Source organism: Vipera berus, assembly GCF_964194415.1.
Source record: "Vipera berus genome assembly, chromosome: 7".
Lineage (NCBI taxonomy): Eukaryota > Metazoa > Chordata > Lepidosauria > Squamata > Viperidae > Vipera > Vipera berus.
The window spans coordinates 11789612-11809113 of NC_138209.1; the positions used below are offsets into that span (position 1 = coordinate 11789612).

Here is a 19502-nt window from a genome sequence, read left to right on the forward strand (position 1 = left end):
AGTGCCAAGGCCGCATCAGCATTCTGGTGTCCTCGGGGGGGGGGGGCAGGGAGGCAGCTCTGAGTGCCACCTCTGCGGGGGCGCAAAAATGGCCCACCGTGCTGCAAGGCGCAAAAATGGCCACCGCCGCACCGCGGGATGCAGATACAAGGCACTGCACCACGCAAGAATGGGGCAGGGCTAGTATCATGCAGGCACTAGCCCTGCCCAGTGCATGCACGCTCGTGGCCCCATGCATGCATGCATGCATGTAAAATGCTTCCCCCTCCCTTTTCTTCCAGTCCACCAATCGACAATGTTTGGTGATCTGTGCTCTACCACCTCTACTCGAGTCGGCCGCTTTGCCTCCATTGTGCTGAGTGGGGCTCCTGCTCCGGGTGGCGGTGGCAGCCTGATGGACCTGCTGCTGATGGTGATGGCACGTGTGCCAACAGAGAGGGCTCTGAGTGCTGCCTCTGGCACGCGTGCCATAGGTTCGCCACCACTAGTCTAATTCAAGCAACATGCTCCTCTAAAAGTTAAGAAGCACAAACTACCAATCCAATTCAACCTTCTGCCAATCCAGGCCTGATTTTCTAGAGTTTTAGTGTTTTTAACTCTTACTAAGAAGGGGACTTAATGCAACATGACTCATTTATTCTAGAACTTGATTGAAATGCACAGCAGAAGTAAAAAAAAAATCTACCAAAAAAAATCAGCTAAATTCCCTTTAGCCACTTAGGAAAAACAGGTTTACTCCTTGATCCAAAACTTCCTAAAAGAAAAAAAAATGCTGCTTGCAGATATTGAGGACTGTTTCAAAGCAAATGAAAATTTATTCCGTGTACTATGATGACACGTGGACCTGTGTGTCAGGAACTTACTTAACCAGGCAACCAAATCATTTTTTTTACCTTGCATAGTGTTTTGTTCATTTGCTTGTGAGGTAAGCAACTTAGGAAAAGTTATGTATCATTTCCTAGCCTCTAATTGAGTTGCCCATGGTTACAAAGCTGCAGGGCTTATAAGAGAGATGCCTCTACCCACAAAACCTATTATTTTCTGAGAGCAATTAAGCCACACCGGGAGGCTTCAACTTGTTTGCTTCATAGATGAGTATGTTTTAGATAATGGATCTCCCTAGTTTCTAGTTAATTGGAATCCTACTGTGATTCCATTTCATAGTTTTATGTCTTATATTTTTTGAAATGCAGCAGATTTGGAAGGGACGTCAAGCACAGGTGCAGGTTAAGAGGACTATCATATGGATGGTAAAAAGTTCCATGTTCTTTACACTTCTTGCTTCCTTTTAGTGCTACTATAGCACAATATATAAACTTTAGCATCTTAAAAACCATGGTTTTTATTATTTGAATGCTGCAAGCTTCTGGAAAACTCACTTTTCATTCCAAACTAAACAGTCCTATATGCTTAATCACTGCAGCAACTAGGATCAAAACAGTTAAGTGCTTTGTATTAACTTCTTAGTTTGCACTGGATAAACACTTGGGAGTTACTTTGATTTTGGGGTGGGTTGAGTTTGACTTGGCTGGAAACAGAATTCTTGGTGCATGCTCCTTATCCAGTAGTTATAAAATACATGTTTCAAAAACTGGTTATACAATTTTTCAAAGAGATCTGGACAGAAAAACTTGGTGGTAAATAGTATTTATTTGAAATGAAAAACAGAAAAGGTACCTGAACTATTGCATTTAATCATGTATTGTATTTGTGTTACTCTACCTTTTTGCATTGGAGACAAATATACAATAAAACATTCAGATACCACAGATTGCACACTAGATAGTAATTCTTCAGGCCTTTTACATAACCACCAAAAACAGATATTGGATTCTTCAATATAGTACAAAAGTCCACCCCTCCAGTCCTAGCCAGTTATCTTCAATTTCCTCCTGTTGCTGTACAAATAAATGGCCATTTACCCCAAGGCTTACAAATTAATAACAGGACAAAAAATATACATTATACTGACACAAAAAGTCAGTTGTGTTAAGTCATGCAACAAGTAACCAAACTTGCTGAAATTAAAAATATTTTCTAAAAACAGTTTTAACTGCATAAATATATTTTTTTATACACAGTTCATTTACCAAAACCAAAGGAGTCTTGAACAAAGCAAACAAAAAAAAAGTTCCTACTAATTTTTATACATAAGAAAGTGCAAAATAATGTCTCTAAAAAGTCTTTTGCTCTTGGACTGGCAGATGACGGATGGGGCTGCCACTCTGACCTTCTTAAGCGTGAACACTACAGTCACACATCACAAAGAAAGAGTGTATGGACACTTTCAGGGAGAACCACATCAAAGGAGGGAGGGAGGATGAGGGGAGCTGCTTGACAGTGCAAAGGGCAATTTGGCTGCTGCTCAACCAACGTTCAGTCACAAAAAAGCAAATTGCAACCGGTGGGAAAAAAAATAGAGCCGCTGTTTTGTGTGGAGACCAGAGTTGCTCAATCCAATCTCAGCATCGTCAAGGTGTGTGGACTTCAACTTTCAGAATTCCCCAGCTATGAAATTCTGGGAACTGAAGTCCACACAAGGTGTGTGGACTTCAACTTTCAGAATTCCCCAGCTATGGAATTCTGGGAAATGAAGTCCACACAGCTTCAAGATGCTGAATTGGGCTAGAACGTTCTGATGGGAGGGGGGAAAAAAAGCATTCTGACAGGAGCTGTCGAGGCTTCGCTTACACCAAAGAATTGTATTGCTCAGTATCCATTTATTCCAGCGGGACTTGAAGGGGCTTCAAGGTAGGAATGGATGGCGCCACACCGTTCCTTGGTGCAGAGGAACCCCCACATTCCCCTCGCTCATCAACAGGATGCAACTTTGCAGTTGCCCTTGGAGTAGATAAAAAAGGGTAGAAATCTGGAAGACTTCATCCCCAATCAAGTAGCTAATTTGTTCAGCACGCTGAACTTTAAATACAAGCATACACATTTAACCAACACTGCCACACAGGAGAAAAGTCACCCTAACCCTCTGAGAACACCAAATGTAAAAAGTGTAGAATAACACTGGTACAATATGTCTATGTACTCTAAATTAGGAAAGTAAAAAACAAAACAAAAAACAACAAAATCCAGTAAACCGCTATGTATCTTCTAATGAGCCAGCATTAGTGTCTTAAGATGTTAATGCCATCCAGTGCTTGGAATTTTATTTGGAGGAATTAATTGAGAGTTGAAAAAATAATTCTCAAGCTGAAAAAAAGACAATCTTCAGATTAAGAACTTCCAAGTTTAACTTTATTGGGCGGAGGGGAGAATTTTCAGTGGAGTGAAGGTGATTGAATTTCAACCTACTTTTCTTTTTTACGGACATTATAGTTGTACTTTAGAAATTTCTGTTGTTAGGCTGAGTTTAATGACCACATAAGCAGCCCTGTGCCTATGACTGCAGAGTCTGTGTTACTCCAGCATAACCTCAGTAGTTAAAATAATTTTGAGAAACTTGGCAGATATCAAACTTGGCAGCACTGAGCAAGGCAAAGTAGCCATTAGATCAACGCTGGTTATAACAGAAACACCCAGTGGGAAAAACAACTTTCCTAAACCCGTGTGTGCTTGTGTGGAAGGGCTCTTTCAGGGACCTGAAATACATCTATTACAACCACAACCACTAAGTCTTGCAGTCCATCATAACAATTAAAAATATCATCAACATACAGACTTAACCTAATCACTGCATTAATTTCTAATCAGGGATGTTTAGACAGAGAAAATTGCTCTGTACAAACTATTCAAATTGTTTTAAATTCATTTTCCTCCCAACTGAAGTGTTAACAAATCACAATGTTTATGTTGTGCCATTTGATTCCATTTCATGATGTGCCGTGTTGCTTTTGAGTTACTTTTTTTTTTACTGCTTCTGTCTTACCATAGTTAAAAGGCAGTAACAATAATCTCATCACCCATTAACTAAGGAGAAAAAATGAAAGAAAAGAAAAGAAAGAAAAAGAAAAAGAAAGGAAAGGGGATAAAACCAGTACATGGGGAAAGAAGAAAATAAAGAACTATACTTCAAAGCCTCACTTCACTGAAATGTTGTTTGATTGGATCCAATCTGTATATTTTCCATTATACCACAAATGCTAATATATAAAATAGTTGAATTTATGTCCTCTGAGTGAACCAATGAATGATGAAACTGGGTGCAACAACAGGTTCAACTCCTAAGTAAAGGAGTAAGTCTGAATTTAATTTTGCAACTCATTGGGACCCCTCTAAGCATTGCCCAGTTGTAAGGACAAAGTTTCCAAGTCCATTTTGCAAAACAAAAACACCTAAGAGAAAAACAATGGTCCGTTGTTTTCTTTGGAAACAAAACAAAAAGTATTAAATCTAATTTTCATGCAAGCCATTTACTAGTGTTTTAAGTAAGACTTGCCTTAGACCTATTGGGATTAGCTGATTACTTACAATGGCAAAGAATGAGCAGGCAGCAAGGCCCACACTGTATAAAAACAGACCTTATTTAAATATGAAGACAGATTCTAAATAGATGTATTAAAAATGCAACAAAAATGGGGCTGTTTTTGGTTATCTTACAGTTTAGAATAAAATGTTTGAAGTCCTATGCCCCCAAACAAAAAGATGATTCCCCCACCCCAATCTTCAAAATTGCTTGGCTTAAGTTAAGATCATGAGAGTAACTGAAAAATCATGCAGTTGGAATAGTAAAGGAAAAAAAAAACCCAGATAATGCCTCTTGATGCTTTTTCTTTTCATTTTTTTTAAAAAAATCATGTTTAAATAGATGAGCTAAAGAAGAAATGCAAAGTATAGTGGTCTGAAGTCCCATGTAACAGGCAGTTCAGTTCGTATTTTGATAAAAAGGCCATTTTCTCTATTTACAATATCCACAGTTGGCTCGCGAAGAAGGCAAATTTACAACTATTTTTTTTTCTAAAAAGCCTTCTGCTTCTGGCAACCCAAATAAGGTGACTAACTACAAAATCAAGATGGAACGAGAAGATGCTTAATGAGGTCCCTTCTTAGAGGAGAAGATGGAAGGGGTTTGAGGGTCCTTGATGCAGTTGGGGTAATTATGCACTTCCCGCCAGATCCTAGCTGATGTTTCTGGCTTCCATCTCTGCAAAGGTACCCACAAAATAATTAATGATCCCTTTTGCTTGTAGTCCTTTCGTAGGAAGAGGACGCAGGAATGGCAAACGCTGCAACCTCTTTGAACGGGCTGCTCATTCCTGTCATTAATTCCGGTCGGCTGAGTTCTTGCTGGCCCTGCAATATGAAGACGGTCTGAGCTTTTTTCTCTGCACGGCGGCGTTAATTCCAGGATCCCTCCTCCGGGCCTCGCTCGTGCTGCAAATTGTAATAACAGTTTTGGCAAACCCGAACGGGGGAAGAGATTTTCAACCGCTTGATTTCGGACTGAAAACGGCTGCATCTGGAGGAGGAAGAAAAGCAGGGTTAAGACCGGTTTCTCTTCCCATTCCTTGTTCAACATCAGATTCCTATTCAGTGCAAAACTCTTGTCCTTGTAAAGCAGGGTCAGTTGTACTACACAACTTGTATCTAGGGGTGGGGGTGGAAGATACACACCAGCCTTTGCATGCTATAGAACAGTGATGGCGAACCTTTTAGAGACCGAGTGCCCAAACTGCAACCCAAAACCCACTTATGTATTGTCGGGTGCTGGGTGGGCGTGGCCCATTGGGTGGGCGTGGCTGCGGTAGTAACGGCAGACTGGGTGGAACTAAAAAGTTCAATCAATCAATTCCAACTTTGCGAGAACTTTTTTTTTCCTGCGAGAAGTTGAAATTGTTTGATTGAACCTTTTTTTTGTTTTGCACACGGCAGCGGAGGACTAAAGTGAAAAGGTTTTATAAAACCCAGCTGAAGGCCCAGGACTGGGGCGTGCCCACGGAGAGGGATCTGCGTGCCATAGGTTCGCCATCACAGCTATAGAACATAGAATAATGGAGTTGGAAGGGACCTTGGAGGTCTTCTTGTCCAACCCACTGCTCGAGCAAGAGATGCTATGCCATTTCAGACAAATGGTTGTCCAGTCTCTTCTTAAAAACACCTCGAGTGACGGAGCGCCCACGATTTCTGAAGGCAATTTCTGTTCCACTGCTAGGAAGTGTCTCCTTAATTCCAGGTTGCCTCTCTCTTTGGTCAGCTTTCAACCATAGTTTTTTGTCCTGCCTTCCCTAATTGCTTTGGAGAATATGTCAGAGGCTCCTTTCGTCTTTTTTTTTTTTTGGAAAGGAGCCCATTATGTTGGAGGCTCCTTCCCCCCGCCCCCCAAAAAAACAAAAACAAAAATGGAGCATATATAAGTTTTTTTTTAAAAAAAGTGGAGGGCACCAGCTTAAAAAGTTAATGAAATATTTACACGCATGTTATTACATTGTTTGTAGGGTGGAAAGACAGGAGGTGGCAAGACAAAAGCGAGACGTAGTGGGGCAGGTTCTTCTTGGTGATGCTGCAACTGGTGTGGGGGAATTGAGGCCGGAGGTGTAGCACGAGGCTGAGAAGCTCTGGGACTCATCCAGTTGTAAGGGGGTAGCTGGGGTAGGATGAGGTCCGGAGGAGTGGAGGATAAGATTGGTGGCAGCAGTGCTTTTTTTGTAAAAGAAAAAGGTGCCGGAACTCACACTGGTCATACAACCCACCCTGCCTCCCCTACAAGGTTCCTGTCAACGCTGCTAACATCAAATGTTCTTGCTTGACAAGAGATGAAGAAGCAGCTATTTCATATGTTAAACTTGTGTATTGCTTTAAATTACAGGATCTGTCCTTTTTGTAAGGGGGGCCGGATGTCAATGCTGCTAACATCAAATGTTCTTGCTTGACAAGAGATGAAGAAGCAGCTATTTCATATGTTAAACTTGTGTATTGCTTTAAATTACAGGATCTGTCCTTTTTGTAAGGGGGGCCGGATGTCAATGCTGCTAACATCAAATGTTCTTGCTTGACAAGAGATGAAGAAGCAGCTATTTCATATGTTAAACTTGTGTATTGCTTTAAGAGAAAGGGTTAAGGCTGGGAGAAGGGAGGAGGAAGATTGTGCCTCAAGGCCATCTGAAATTAAAGAAGATAAGAACTTGGTGGAAGGGAAGGGAAACCAATTCTTTAAATTAATTGGAGAATATGATTAATGACAAAATTAGAAAGGTGGGGAATTGTATTTAATATATTGTGCAAGGGGGCGGAGATTTCAGATTTCAGCTTCCTTTGAGCAAGCATTTGCTGGTGTATTAGGCTAAATAAAGGAATTTTAAGGTAAACAATGCCTCAGAGTCACTTGAAAAGCCCATATGTTGGAAACTTGACAGTTCCATCCCAAAAAGGTGCCAGAACTCTGTTCTGGGCGTTCTATGACAAAAAAAAAAGCCCTGGGTGGCAGTAACAGGATTAGGGCTGTGAAATGGGAGTTGTAAGGTGGTCCCATCTACGTTCTAAGACAGAGGTCTCCAAACTTCATAATTTTTAAGACTTGTGGACTTCAACTCCCAGAATCCCCAAGTCTGCAGGGCTGGGGGACTCTGGAAGTTGGAAGTCCACATGTCTTAAACTTGCCAAGTTTGGAGAAACCCTGTTCTTAGAAGGCTATCGACTTGGAAGGGGGAAGAATATTTGCCGGCCCAACCCTAGGGGATACCCTTCTCCTGCAGATGAAGCGGACCTCCACTCTGCTGGCCTTCCGAAAGGAGGTCAAAACATGGCCTTGCAGCCTTGTGTGGGGAGCCCAAAGGAATATGCAGTCACAGGGCTGGTTGGTGCTGTAAGAGCCCTCTCTCGTCCTTCATCAGCCAATTTTTACCCAGGGTTAATTAAATTGCCTCCTCCAACATTATCCTGCCTCTTTGAAATTTCCTGTAAACTTACAATCTTTTAAAATGTATACTCATATACTGTTTTATAGTCTTGATACTGTACCGTACACTGCCTCTCTGAGGGAGACGGGTGGTCCAGAAATGTGAAATATAAATCTACATAAATAAAATACTGAGCTGGCAAGCAGTTTAGGCCAGCTTTTGTAGGATAACGTGAAGTAAGGAGAATATTTGCAGCTCAGGATTGAAATAAGGGATCCTTGGAGCTCTCCGAGCTCGGCTGCTTTCTGGCCGCCATTTCATTACCCAAACTAGTAAAATTCAACAGGACTAGCGCCGACGATGTTACCTAGTTTGGGTAGTGAAACGTCTGCAAGGAAAGCAACAAAGCTCAGAGAGCGGCAAGGACCCCTATCCTTCGGGAGATAGGGCGGCATATAAGTCCCAATAATAAATAAATAAATAAATATCAATCCTGAGCTAGAAATATCCTCCTTTATTCATAAGTGAAGTAAAAAGGGCCATGAATCCTCTCTTCTTCTTTTTTTAAATGGAAAGAATACACAGCCTAATTTTTTTCCTAGACCCAATGAAGCTAATTTTCCAGAAAGGTCCCTGGAGACGAGGCTTAACCAAGAATCGTTTGGTTACAGAGAAGTGGAGCATCGGAAGAAGCTTTTCCTTACTTCTGACAGAAGAGTTGTCCACAGTTCCTGCAATGGTGACGCCTTTCCGTAAGAGAAAACCGGACGGAGCAGCTGGAGCAACTGTCCCCTCCCTCATCTTTCACCCAGTGGTCTGCCGCAGAGCGACCCGGTTGATCACTCACAGACCAGCTGAACACTCGGCCTCGGCTGTCCCCTACGAGGATCCTGCTGTGATCCCTGGGAGAAAGGAATACCTATTAGCTTTCAGTCAAAACACGTCTGGCCGAAGAGGAGAGTGCAATCCAGCAGGCCAAAAAAGAAACCAGGCCTATCTTATATCATCTCTCCGCTACAGGCAGTACTTGACTTACGACTACAATTGGAGCTGAAACTTCTGTTGCTAAGCAATATGGTCGTTAAGTGAGAAATGCCCAATTTAATGAACATTTCTTTGGTCATGGGATCAAAATCTGAGTGCATTTATTTACAACGGTCCCAGAGTCGTGCGATCACCGTTTATGACTTTCACGGAGAGCTTATCACAAACAAAATCAATGGGGGGGGGGGGAAAGCTGGATTTTCTTAACGGCCCTGTGATTCACTTAACAGCTGCCAGTATTTTGCTGAACAACCATTTGCAAAGAAGGTTGTAACATTGGGTGAGACTGACTTAACAACTGCCTTGCTTAGCAAATGGAAACTCCGGTCCCAGTTGTGATCATGAGGACTACCTACATGCATATTTTATTTCTAAAAATTCTTTCAGAGCCCCCTTTCGTTTATTTCTAAAAATTCTTTCGGAGCCCCCTTTCGTTTTCAGCGAAATGGGCCTTTGCTATTTTATTAACATTTTGAGGCCTCACTTCCTTTTGATGCCTCTTACATCAGCCAAGCAAATACAGGCAGTCCTCGACTTACGATCATAATTGAGCTGAACATTTTTGTTGCTGAGACATTTGTTAAGTGAGTTTTGCTCCATGTTACCACCTGCCAGAGTGATTAGGTGAATCACTGCAGTTGTTAAATTAGCAACAAGGTTGTTGAGTGAATCTGGTTTTCCCACTGACTTTGCTTGTCAGAAGGTCGCAAAAGGAGATCACATGACTCTGGGACACTAACAACGGTCATAAATGTGAGTCAGTTCCCAAGCCTCTGAATTTTGATCACATGACCGCAGTAATGCTGCAACAGTTGTAAGTGTGAAAAACGGTTATAAAGTCACTTTTTCCCAGTGCCGTTGTAACTTCGAAGGATCACTAAATGAACTGTTGTAAGCTGAGGACTACCCATATTGTCAGCCTGCAAGTAGGGAGCCAGTGAGATGGTCACCCTTGTGTTCTCAGAACTAGGTGGCTTAACTATCTCAGCTAGTAGTCTTTTTTATGATGAATCAATTTCATGCCATTTTCAGCCAGATCACAGCAGATCTTTTTTTTTTTCCTATTTTGCTTCGGGTGATCTGCAGCCTCAATGCACTACCAAGCCTCCGGCTGCGTTCAGGAGAATTACGCACAAGACATTAAAGAGAGGACAGCCTCTTACTTACTTGGAAATGGCCAGGGCTGTAATTTCTGCAGGGTGTGCATTGTCCTTGCGATCAAAGGCGGTGTGCATGGTTAATTTGCTTCTGAACACTAGCTGCCTCTCCCATCTGTAGCCTAAAAATAGACACATATAAGGTAAGCATACATGGAAGCATGACAAAGGAGAAAAACGTCTGATCCATGACCTCAAAACAGAAAAATTAACACTGGATTGTAAACAGGGGTGTGTAAATCTCCTGGCCTTGGAACAGCTGGACCTTTTTCAGAATGTGCCACAGGGCTAAGAGAGAGAAAAGGTTACCAATTCCTAACATGGGTGGAAAGAAAAAGAACCCAAACTCTCTACACCAGGGGTGCCAAACTGCCGGCCCGCGTGGCGGTTGCCTCATGCGGAGGCCGCGCCCACCCCAACTCCGGCAATGCAAAAAAAAGTCTCGCGATACTTCGTGAGACGCCACGTGACGCAGCAAATTTCACACCGGTGCTCTACACACCAATGTTGACGAAGATTCTCAGTCATCCAGGTGGGGTTGCCTGGAAGCTGATCCGTGGCAACTGAATTTCCTGTCTTTTTGGTTTGAAACTTTTTTTTTTGCTGCTTCAGCCTGAAGAAGCGACTTGGACAAGCAGCACAACTTTTCAAACCCAAAAGAAAAAGAAGTCCAGTTGCCAGGACTCAACTTCCAGGTCAACCCCTCTGGCTTTTTCCAACCTAGAGCAGGCGTTTGTGAGACGGGTAGTCCCCACTTAGCTTGCAGGAGCCGTTTTGTTTTCTTCGACAACTATCCTGGATCAAGGCAGACATTTGAATGCATTTAAGAATCCCTCCTTTTCCTAAAAGAAAGGCTGCGACATTCCGGTGACTGCTCAAGCTTGCAAAAAATTGACCTGTAAACTACCGAATCCAGACAACTGCCCGTCTCCACTGTAACTCCTTCCTAATCCCCTATCATTAGGCTGCCAGAGAAGGTAGTCTCCGCCCCCCCCCCCCCGGCATCCACATCACATCTAATTCCGTATTTGATACCTGGTTTGAGCTTGATGTAATGCCGCAATTCCCCCGGGTTAGCGTTTGAATGGTTTGCTGGAGCATGCGAGTATCCCTTGGTTTGTCCATCGGAATAGTTCACAAAAATGAAGCCATCTTTTTCATCCAGGCTTAGATGGTCAGACCAACGCCTTGAGTCTTCAGAGCTGGTTTCTACTGACCATGCAGCCGCTGCTCGAGCTGAGGATGAGCGAGGTCTGTGTCTGACAGGGGCCTGCTGGGGCTGGCTCTCGGGCAGCTTGGCCTCCGGGTCAGGGGCTTGGTCCTCTGCTTCTGAATCGCTGCTATCTTCGTCGGGACCTTCTTGCCCTTCTATTTGGAAGGCAAAAATCAACGCTTTAATAACAACACGAGGGCGGTGTGACGGCTCAGTGGTTAAAGAGCTGAGCTTGTCATCTGTTCTGTCCCAGCCTACGTGAATCCTTGTTATGCTCACAAGGAGAAACCCCTCTTCCAACAAGCAGGCAGGAACCACAAGAAAAAACCAACCCTTTTTATTATTCAGCCAAGGCGTGGCTTCCTAATGCCTTCTCCTTTGCCTTTGGAGCCACCCCATTGCATTCCTCTGTCCTACTCGCTCCTCTTGCCTGCGCTTTCGTGCATCCTGAATATTTCCCAGCTGTGCTTCATCACTGTCCAACTCAGACTCCCAGCATAGCTGTGTCTCAGCCTGAGTGCGAGTAGAGGGATCAGGCTGTAAGTCTTGGAGTCCCTCAGAGCCTTCCTCTGACTCTGATGTCACTCCAGGCCCCTCCTCCTCCTCATATGATTCTTCAAACTCAGCTGCCAGATCCACTAGCTGGCGAGGAATCACATCATCATCTGGAAAACCGACAGCCCAGGTTCGAGCGCCGAGCCCTGCATAATGGAGGGAGCTCCTGTTACTTGCTCCAGCTCCTGCCACCCTAGCAGTTCGAAAGCATGTAAATGTAAATAGGTATCATGGTGATGGGAAGGTAACAGTGCTCCATGATATCGTGCTGGCCCCAAGGCCAGCTACAACTAGTGGAGTAAAATCTGTCGGGACTCCCTTTTAATAACAACACTACTCTTGCATAATTTTCTTCTTCAGCCCCACAATCACTGCTTTACAGAACAAATGAAATTTCATTTTTTAAAAAAATATATATAATATATTTGCATGTTATTTTTTAAAGTCTATGTTGGCCTGTATTATTAGCATGTTAAGATGGCAGGAACCTGACAGCGATTGTGTCTCTTAGTATGATTCACAGAGGAAGAAAATAATGGCATTTTCTCCCTGGTTGATTTGCAGCACCTCAAAGTGCCATCCAGTGGATACCCTCTTCGTGTGTGAGAAGTGGCTTTCAAGCATCTGAAAATTCCATTCCACCTTTGTCCTAAAACTTTCACTCGTTCTAAATCCAGATATGCCATTTTCTTAAACCACAATCTGCTGATCATACATCATTACACAGGTAGTCCTCAAGTTATGACCACAACGGAGATCACAACAGGCTCTAAATTGTGGCAGTCTTTGAGCTAGGTGCCCACGTGATCTCCTCATCAATGTCTGCAATCCCAGTTCCCCCAGTAGCAGCCATTAGTGGGGCAGTCCTACGGCCATAAGAGTGGATGTGCTGCTGCTTTTTGTCACGTGACCTCAGGGGCACTGCAATGGTTGGGATTTGGGTAGGATTCTTATGCCCCTTAGTTCAGTACTGTTGTAATTTCAGACAGTCATTGAGCAAACCAGTTGTAAGTCGAGGACTACCTGTACTTCACAGTGGGGGAAAAAAGAATGATAATTTAGAATGTAAAATCAAGCACCTATTTGTGGATCTGGACAGTCTTCCTGCATTTCAAGCATCTCCACAGGTTCAGGAGCAGGAGTTTCCGGCACCTGTAGAAACTCCATCCGCCAAAACTAGGATGACAAATAAACAATGTATAACATCCTTTGACATATATTATTTTTACATTGGCTTAACTTTCTTTCTACCTATGTACTAGAGCAGGGGTAGGCAACCTCGGCTCTTTTATGACTCATGGACTTCAACTCCCAGAGTCAGCATAGCTGACTCAGGAATTCTGGGAGTTGAAGTCCATGAGTCATAAAAGAGCCGAGGTTGCCTACCCCTGTATTAGAGGAAATCATGGTTCATCAAAATATAAGGATTAACATTTTGAACATTTAATAGCAATAGTAATAGCACTTAGACTTATATACCACCCCATAGCACTTTACACCCCTCTCTGGGTGGTTTACAATGTCAACATTATTTGCATCTTGCCCCCAACAATCTGGGCCCTCATTTTCCCAACCTCGGAAGGATGGACGGCTGAGTCAACCATGAGCCCCATCAGGATTGAACTTTAGACTGTGGCCAGAGTTTGCCTGCAATATTGCACTTTAACCACCGAGCCACCAAGGCTCCTAACATTTAAATTAAACTCAACTCCATTCTCATAAAAATATCTAACCGAAAAGAACTTGGGAGTAATGAATAGAACCATTATAACATTAAGAAAATGTACAGAAATGGCAGCAATGCAATGGGAAATCCTAGAAAGTTACTTCATGATACGAATTTAAAATAATAGTTCAAAATGAAGAATTAAGTTTATTTTTTGGTTTCTCCCATGAATATGCACAACCACCAGTCAAAATAAAGATGGCCTTCAAGATATACATGTAGGATGAATTATTCAAATCGTACGAAGGTTAAAAAAAAAAAGGGAGGGGACATAAGTTGCTCCATTACTACAGGTACTTACTCGGACGACTCCATCCGAATGTCCAGTCACAATCACATTCTGAGTATCCCATTCATTCATTTCTGACATGCAGCAACAGAGGATCTGCTGACTGCGTCCAGTGAAAGTGTTCACACTCACAATGGGGTTGCCGTTAATGCTCCAGACATGAATGTAAGTCCCAGCACAGGATACAATATCACCCTAAAAGAGGAGGAAAACATCTCAGTATTAGTACCGCTTTGTAAAGCCTTAGTAAAGCCACACCTGGAATACCGCATCCAGTTTTGGTCCCCACATTACAAAAAAAGGATGTTGAGACTTTGGCAAAAGTGCAAAGAAGAGCTACCAAGATGATTAAAGGCCTGGAGACTCCCTAGACATAATGTAAATGTACATCGACTTTAAAAACATGGCAAGAAAGATACAACGTTGCGTGGACATGCAGCACAATGTTTGTCTGAAATCTATTAGAAGGAATACAGGTAGTCCTCGACTTACGACTATAACTGAGCCCAATATTTCAACGGCTAAGCAAGATGTTAAGTGAGTTTGGCCCCATTTTACGATCTTTCTTGCCACAGTCGTTAACAGAATCTCTGCAGCTGTTCAGAAAGTAACATTTTTCTTAACTGAATCCAGCTCCCCCATTGACTTTGCTTGCCAGAAGGTTGCAAAAGGTGATCACATGACCTGTTGTGATTCAGGGTCAGCCTGTGGGTTCGGCAGTTGGGTCAGACGAATCAGAGGAGGAGGGGGGTGTTGAAGACCTTGCTGAGGGGGTTGAAGATCTTGCTGATAGCCCTCAGGCAGGCCCCTCCCACTTGGTCACCATGGAGACCCAGCTGTGTGAGCCTGACAGTGTGGATGAAGATGACCCACAGCTGGCCCTGTTCAAGGACGCCCGACGCAGGAGGCAGTCAATTAGGAGTAAACAGAGGAAGGCAATGGGGCTTCTCGGAAGGAGGGAGAGAGAAGCCACGCCCTGAACTCTTTATAAAGGGAATGTGTGGGGAGGGCTGGTTTGCTGAAAGCAACCGCTCAGATAGTGTTTCAAAGCTCCTGAATCTTGGTTCGAGTCTTGTTTGTTTTTTGTAGTAATAAATTTGGCAGACGTCATTCCAGCCTCTTGCCGTTTATAAAGGGGTTGCCTTTTCTGCAGGGCCGGTAGCAGGCTGGTACAGAACATGACCCTGGGACGCTGCAGCTGTCATAAAGATGAACCAGTTGCCAAGCATCCAAATTTTGATTATGTGTCCGTGCATAATTAAGTCTCCATCAGTGCCTTGTTCCATGTAGCTATTTGTCACTCTTAAACCTGACAGGTAGTTACTGTGCTTGTTATATTTATGTATCATGCCAGAAAGTTATGACGTATGTGTGTGGCCACATTGTGAGCAAATTTGTTTTTAGATGCAAATTAATCCCGCAACTTTTGGAGTAAACCTCATTGAAGGCAGAGCATTTTCTTGACAATTCAGCCCAAAATGTCTGTTGCTAAGTGAGACATTTGTTCAGTGAGTTTTGCCCCCATTTTACGACCTTTCTTGCCACCGTTGTTAAATAGTTGTTAAGTTAGTAACACAATTGTTAAGTGAATCTGGCTTCCCCATTGATGTTGTTTGTTAGGTCACACAAGGTGACCACATGACCCCAGGTCACTGCCACTGTCATAAATATGAGTCAATTGCCAAGCGTTTGAATACTGATTGAATGGATTTTGATGCGGCAATGGTCATTAAGTGTGAAAAGTGGTCCTAAGTCACCTTTTCCGGTGTCGTCGTAACTCTGACCGGTCACTAAACAAACGGTTGTAAATCAAGGACTATCCGCAAAACACATTATAAAGCCTCATCTGCTCAGTTTATTAGGCATGGGTTTACTCATACCGTCAGTTCATTGATGCCGAGGGCTGAAACAGGAGCCCTGTGACCCCGAAGTTGTGTTATAAAGGAAAGTTTATTCAAATCCCAGATGATGCAGGTGCGGTCACACGACCCACTCACAATGATGTGATAGGCCAGGGAAGCTGTTAAACACGTGACCGTCTCAATATGGCCAAGAAGTGCCTAAATGCAAAGCAAAAAGAGAGCGAAAGTCAAAATCAAGACACACTTTGCAACTTACACAACTTGCAAACAGTTATTTCTTCGGAAACATGAAAAACAACGCTTGGAAATGTATGGTTAATAGAATATAGAAGATAAATTAGAAGATAAAATTACAGCTGTAGGAAGAAACCCATGGTGGTGCAGTGGTTAGAATTCAATATTGCAGGCAAACTCTGCTCGTAGCTTGGAGTTTGATCCTGACAGGGCTCAAGATTGACTTAGCCTTCCATCTTTCCGAGGTCGGTAAACTCAGGACCCAGATTGTTGGAGGCAAGAGTCTGACTCTAAATGGTTTAGAGAGGGATGTTAAGCACTGTGAAGTGGCATATAAATCTAAGTGCTATTGCGATGGGGATAGTGAGCCTAGAACAGTGCCTGCAAAAAAAATCTAAAACTTGGTGAGCTGTGTCAAAGCAACAACATGATCCAAGAATTTAACAGACACCACATACAATATTTTCATCTTCCTAGTTTTTAGTAGTACACAATCTATGGCTTACCAGAAATTTTGGATCCATTGTTTTTTATGACCATCTGGGGCTTAAAGGAGATGCAATCTAAGATATCTACTGCGTACCTGGTCAGGATAAGCAAGGGGCAGACCTGAGCGTATATAATTTAGACTTGAACATTTGACGCAGAGATGTGTATCTTAGACAGATGTCCCAAAGGTGCTTTTTCCAAAAGACAACTGGACTTTCTTAGTTTTTGTTTGAAAATGTTTCACTTCTAATCCAAGAAGCTCCTTCAGTTCTTAAGCATTTTCAAACAAAACCCAAGACAGTCCTGTTGCCTTTTGGGGGGAAAAAAACATCTTTGGGACAACCATGACCTGGATGACTGACAATCTCCATAGACATCTTAGACCAATATAAGTGGAATGTTTTCCAGAATTCAGGACTCTCATTTCCTTCCTTCAGCAAAGGAAAAAACTTCCTCAAGCTGTCTCTGCCAACAACAGACAGGAAAAAAGGCCCAAACCAGGGGTAGGCAACCTTGGCTCTTTCATGACTCATGGACTTCAACTCCCAGAATTCCTGAGCCAGCATGGCTCAGCTTGGAAACTCTCCCTTTCCCCTCAGCATGGCTGGCTCAGGAATTCTGGGAGTTGAAGTCCACGAGTCATGAAAGAGCCAAGGTTGCCCAAACCCTCCCTTTCAGTTTAGAACTAGACGGTGAAGATTTTGGTTCATCAAAATTGTCCAATTAGGCTAGATTTTTACAATGTTTTTATAGATTTCAGGTAACTTTCCTGCAACTGTAGAAGAGGGCAATACACTACCTGGGGGAATGCTTTCCGTATTTAGAAAAATGAGGAAACTGGCAAGTGTTTTCCAAAATGGTGACAGCCCTGAAGAGTTTTTCATACTAAAATATTTAGTTGCGTAATTTGGCAATAATACTTTGTAGAAGTTTTCTGGAAGACCGTTCAAGATTTTATGCAGAATTTTAATTTACCTGCTTGAGGGTCAGCATTTTAGCCTTTTCCTTGGAGGTGCCCATCTCCCATACGCAGACAACGGTACTGGTGCCCCCAGTAATGACCAGTTTGGGGTTTGGGCAGATGGCACACAGAACCTGTCCCCATTCCGATAAGCATTCATAAACAGTCACTGCCTAAAAAAAATTAAAAAGGATGAATCGTACATGCATTAGCTTTCAGGACATCCCATCCCAAATATTCTATCACTGGGGAGGGGTGTGTGTGTGTGTTTTTCTTGGTGTACTCTTAGGTTGACTGTTTTCTTGAAGACATTTCATGACATTCCTATGATGTTATCTAGTTTGGTAATGAAACATCTGCAAGAAAACGACCAAGCTTAGACAGTGTTGTGATTCAGTGTCAGCCTGTGCTCCCAGCAGCTGAGCCCGATGAATCTGAGGAGGAGGAGGAGGGGTTTGGAGAGCCTTTGGTGTCAGAGGGAGGTTCTGATGCACTGCAGGACTCTCAGCCTGGCCCCTCCAGTCATGTTCCTCATGAGGCTCAGCTGAGGTGTCGGACTCAGAAGAGTTACAGATGAATCTGTTCAGAGATGCTAGAAGCAGAAGGCAATCCAGCAGAGCAGAGAAAATCAATGAGGCAACTCAGTGAGAGGAGGAGAAGGCAGTGAGAAGCCACGCCTTGGGACTGATAATAAAAGGGGAAGGTGTGGGCAGGGCTGGTTGCTGAAGGCAATCGTTTGAAGACATTCTGAAAGTCCTGGTCTGTTCTTGATACTTCTGTTTAACTCTTGTCTGTTGACTCTTGTTTGATATTTTGATTTATTTATTGAAGGAAATATTCTGTTGCTTTTTTGTTTGAACTGTAAATAAACTTGGGTTGGGTTTTTCCAGCCTATTGACTTAAAAAGGAAAAAGGGGTTGTCCCTGACACACAAACAGGGCCAGTCGTAGGCTGGAACAGAACAGACAGCACCAAAGAACCCACAATTCATCACTGAGCTACAAATATGCTGTTCTGTCAGTACCGTTCTACAACGGTGTTAGTATAAATAATAATTTGAAGACACTGGTTAGGAAGGAGCGGTTGAAAGAACCAAGACTAATTCTGATAAGACGGTCAAGGGAGGCATAATAATACATTTTCCACTTTATGATTTTGGAATCAAAGACCTGCTTCTCTCTCTCTTTTTTTCCCCCAAAAGAGCACAGGGATGGTAGCAATGAATTTTTAAAACCTCATACAACTAAGAAACTCAATTTGAAAGTGGGGTCTAGGAACCACCTTTTTGTTTCTATGTTTAACCATAATTTATATATCCCATTTTTCCTGGCTATGAGATCAAAAAATAACATTCTAAAAAGTAAAATTATTTTACTAGTGAAAGTAAAATTTACCAAACCCGACTCTAATTGTAATCCTGATTAACAGGAAACATTTTAACTCCCCTCCCTAAAATGGGTTACAAGTGATTGAAATGATGGAAGTGCCATCTCTTGAAAAAGCGCTTAGCTCTACTCTTTTGGAAGTGAACAACTGTGAGTTTTATTTGCCGATGATGCTAAAAGGCAAGGCCAGACCAGTTGCTATGTCAAATAGGCAGAATAGGACAATTGTACATATTTATTATGTTAAATACATAGTTTTACCAAGCCCCATGATTGAGATGTTGTATTTGACCCAAATAATTCAACTACCCAGTACATAAGCCAGAGAGATACAAACCTTATCAGATTCATAGGCTCCTAACCTACAGCTAAGATCCGCATATCCCCAAGCCAAAGTTTTATTCCAAGTGGGTGGAAGGAGAAGTTTATTCATTTCAACAGCCAAAATTCCTTTGTCTGTGCATACTATTTGCCCTATAAGCTCCTTGAGTTCTGTTTTAAAGAAAAACAAGAGAATCAGGATTCACATTTTTTATCTTTTCATAAAAAGCGCTTTTGTAATGAGATTTGAAGAAAGCCGTACTAGGGACATACAAGTAGTTCTCAACTTACGACAGACCAGACAAAGGCTTCATTTGACCCGATTTTGAAGTTATCACGTGATCGCATTTTCAGTGCTTGGCAACAGGCTCAACTTTATGACTGTCTGCAGTGTCCCATGGTCAAATGATCGTAATTTTCAATGTTGTTTTTTTTTGGACAGTTTCTTTTTGACATTTACTTCCACTGTCTGCCAAATG

General features: G+C 42.6%; 1 protein-coding gene across 4 annotated transcripts in view; it reads right to left on the minus strand.

Annotated features, from left to right (window-relative positions):
- Positions 1 to 1631: 1631 nt before the first annotated feature.
- WDFY3 (WD repeat and FYVE domain containing 3) overlaps positions 1632 to 19502 on the minus strand; it is a 177688-nt gene continuing 159817 nt past the window's right edge. For all 4 annotated transcript variants that reach the window (XM_081333153.1, XM_081333152.1, XM_081333151.1 and 1 more), the window contains 9 exons: positions 19040 to 19194; positions 17332 to 17490; positions 15652 to 15831; positions 13784 to 13966; positions 12836 to 12932; positions 11024 to 11356; positions 9999 to 10110; positions 8492 to 8689; positions 1632 to 5410 (listed from right to left, as the gene is read on the minus strand). In XM_081333153.1, coding sequence (XP_081189279.1) covers positions 5290 to 5410; positions 8492 to 8689; positions 9999 to 10110; positions 11024 to 11356; positions 12836 to 12932; positions 13784 to 13966; positions 15652 to 15831; positions 17332 to 17490; positions 19040 to 19194 — 1538 coding nt within the window. In that variant the 3' untranslated portion in view covers positions 1632 to 5289. The remainder of the gene's footprint in view (positions 5411 to 8491; positions 8690 to 9998; positions 10111 to 11023; positions 11357 to 12835; positions 12933 to 13783; positions 13967 to 15651; positions 15832 to 17331; positions 17491 to 19039; positions 19195 to 19502) is intronic.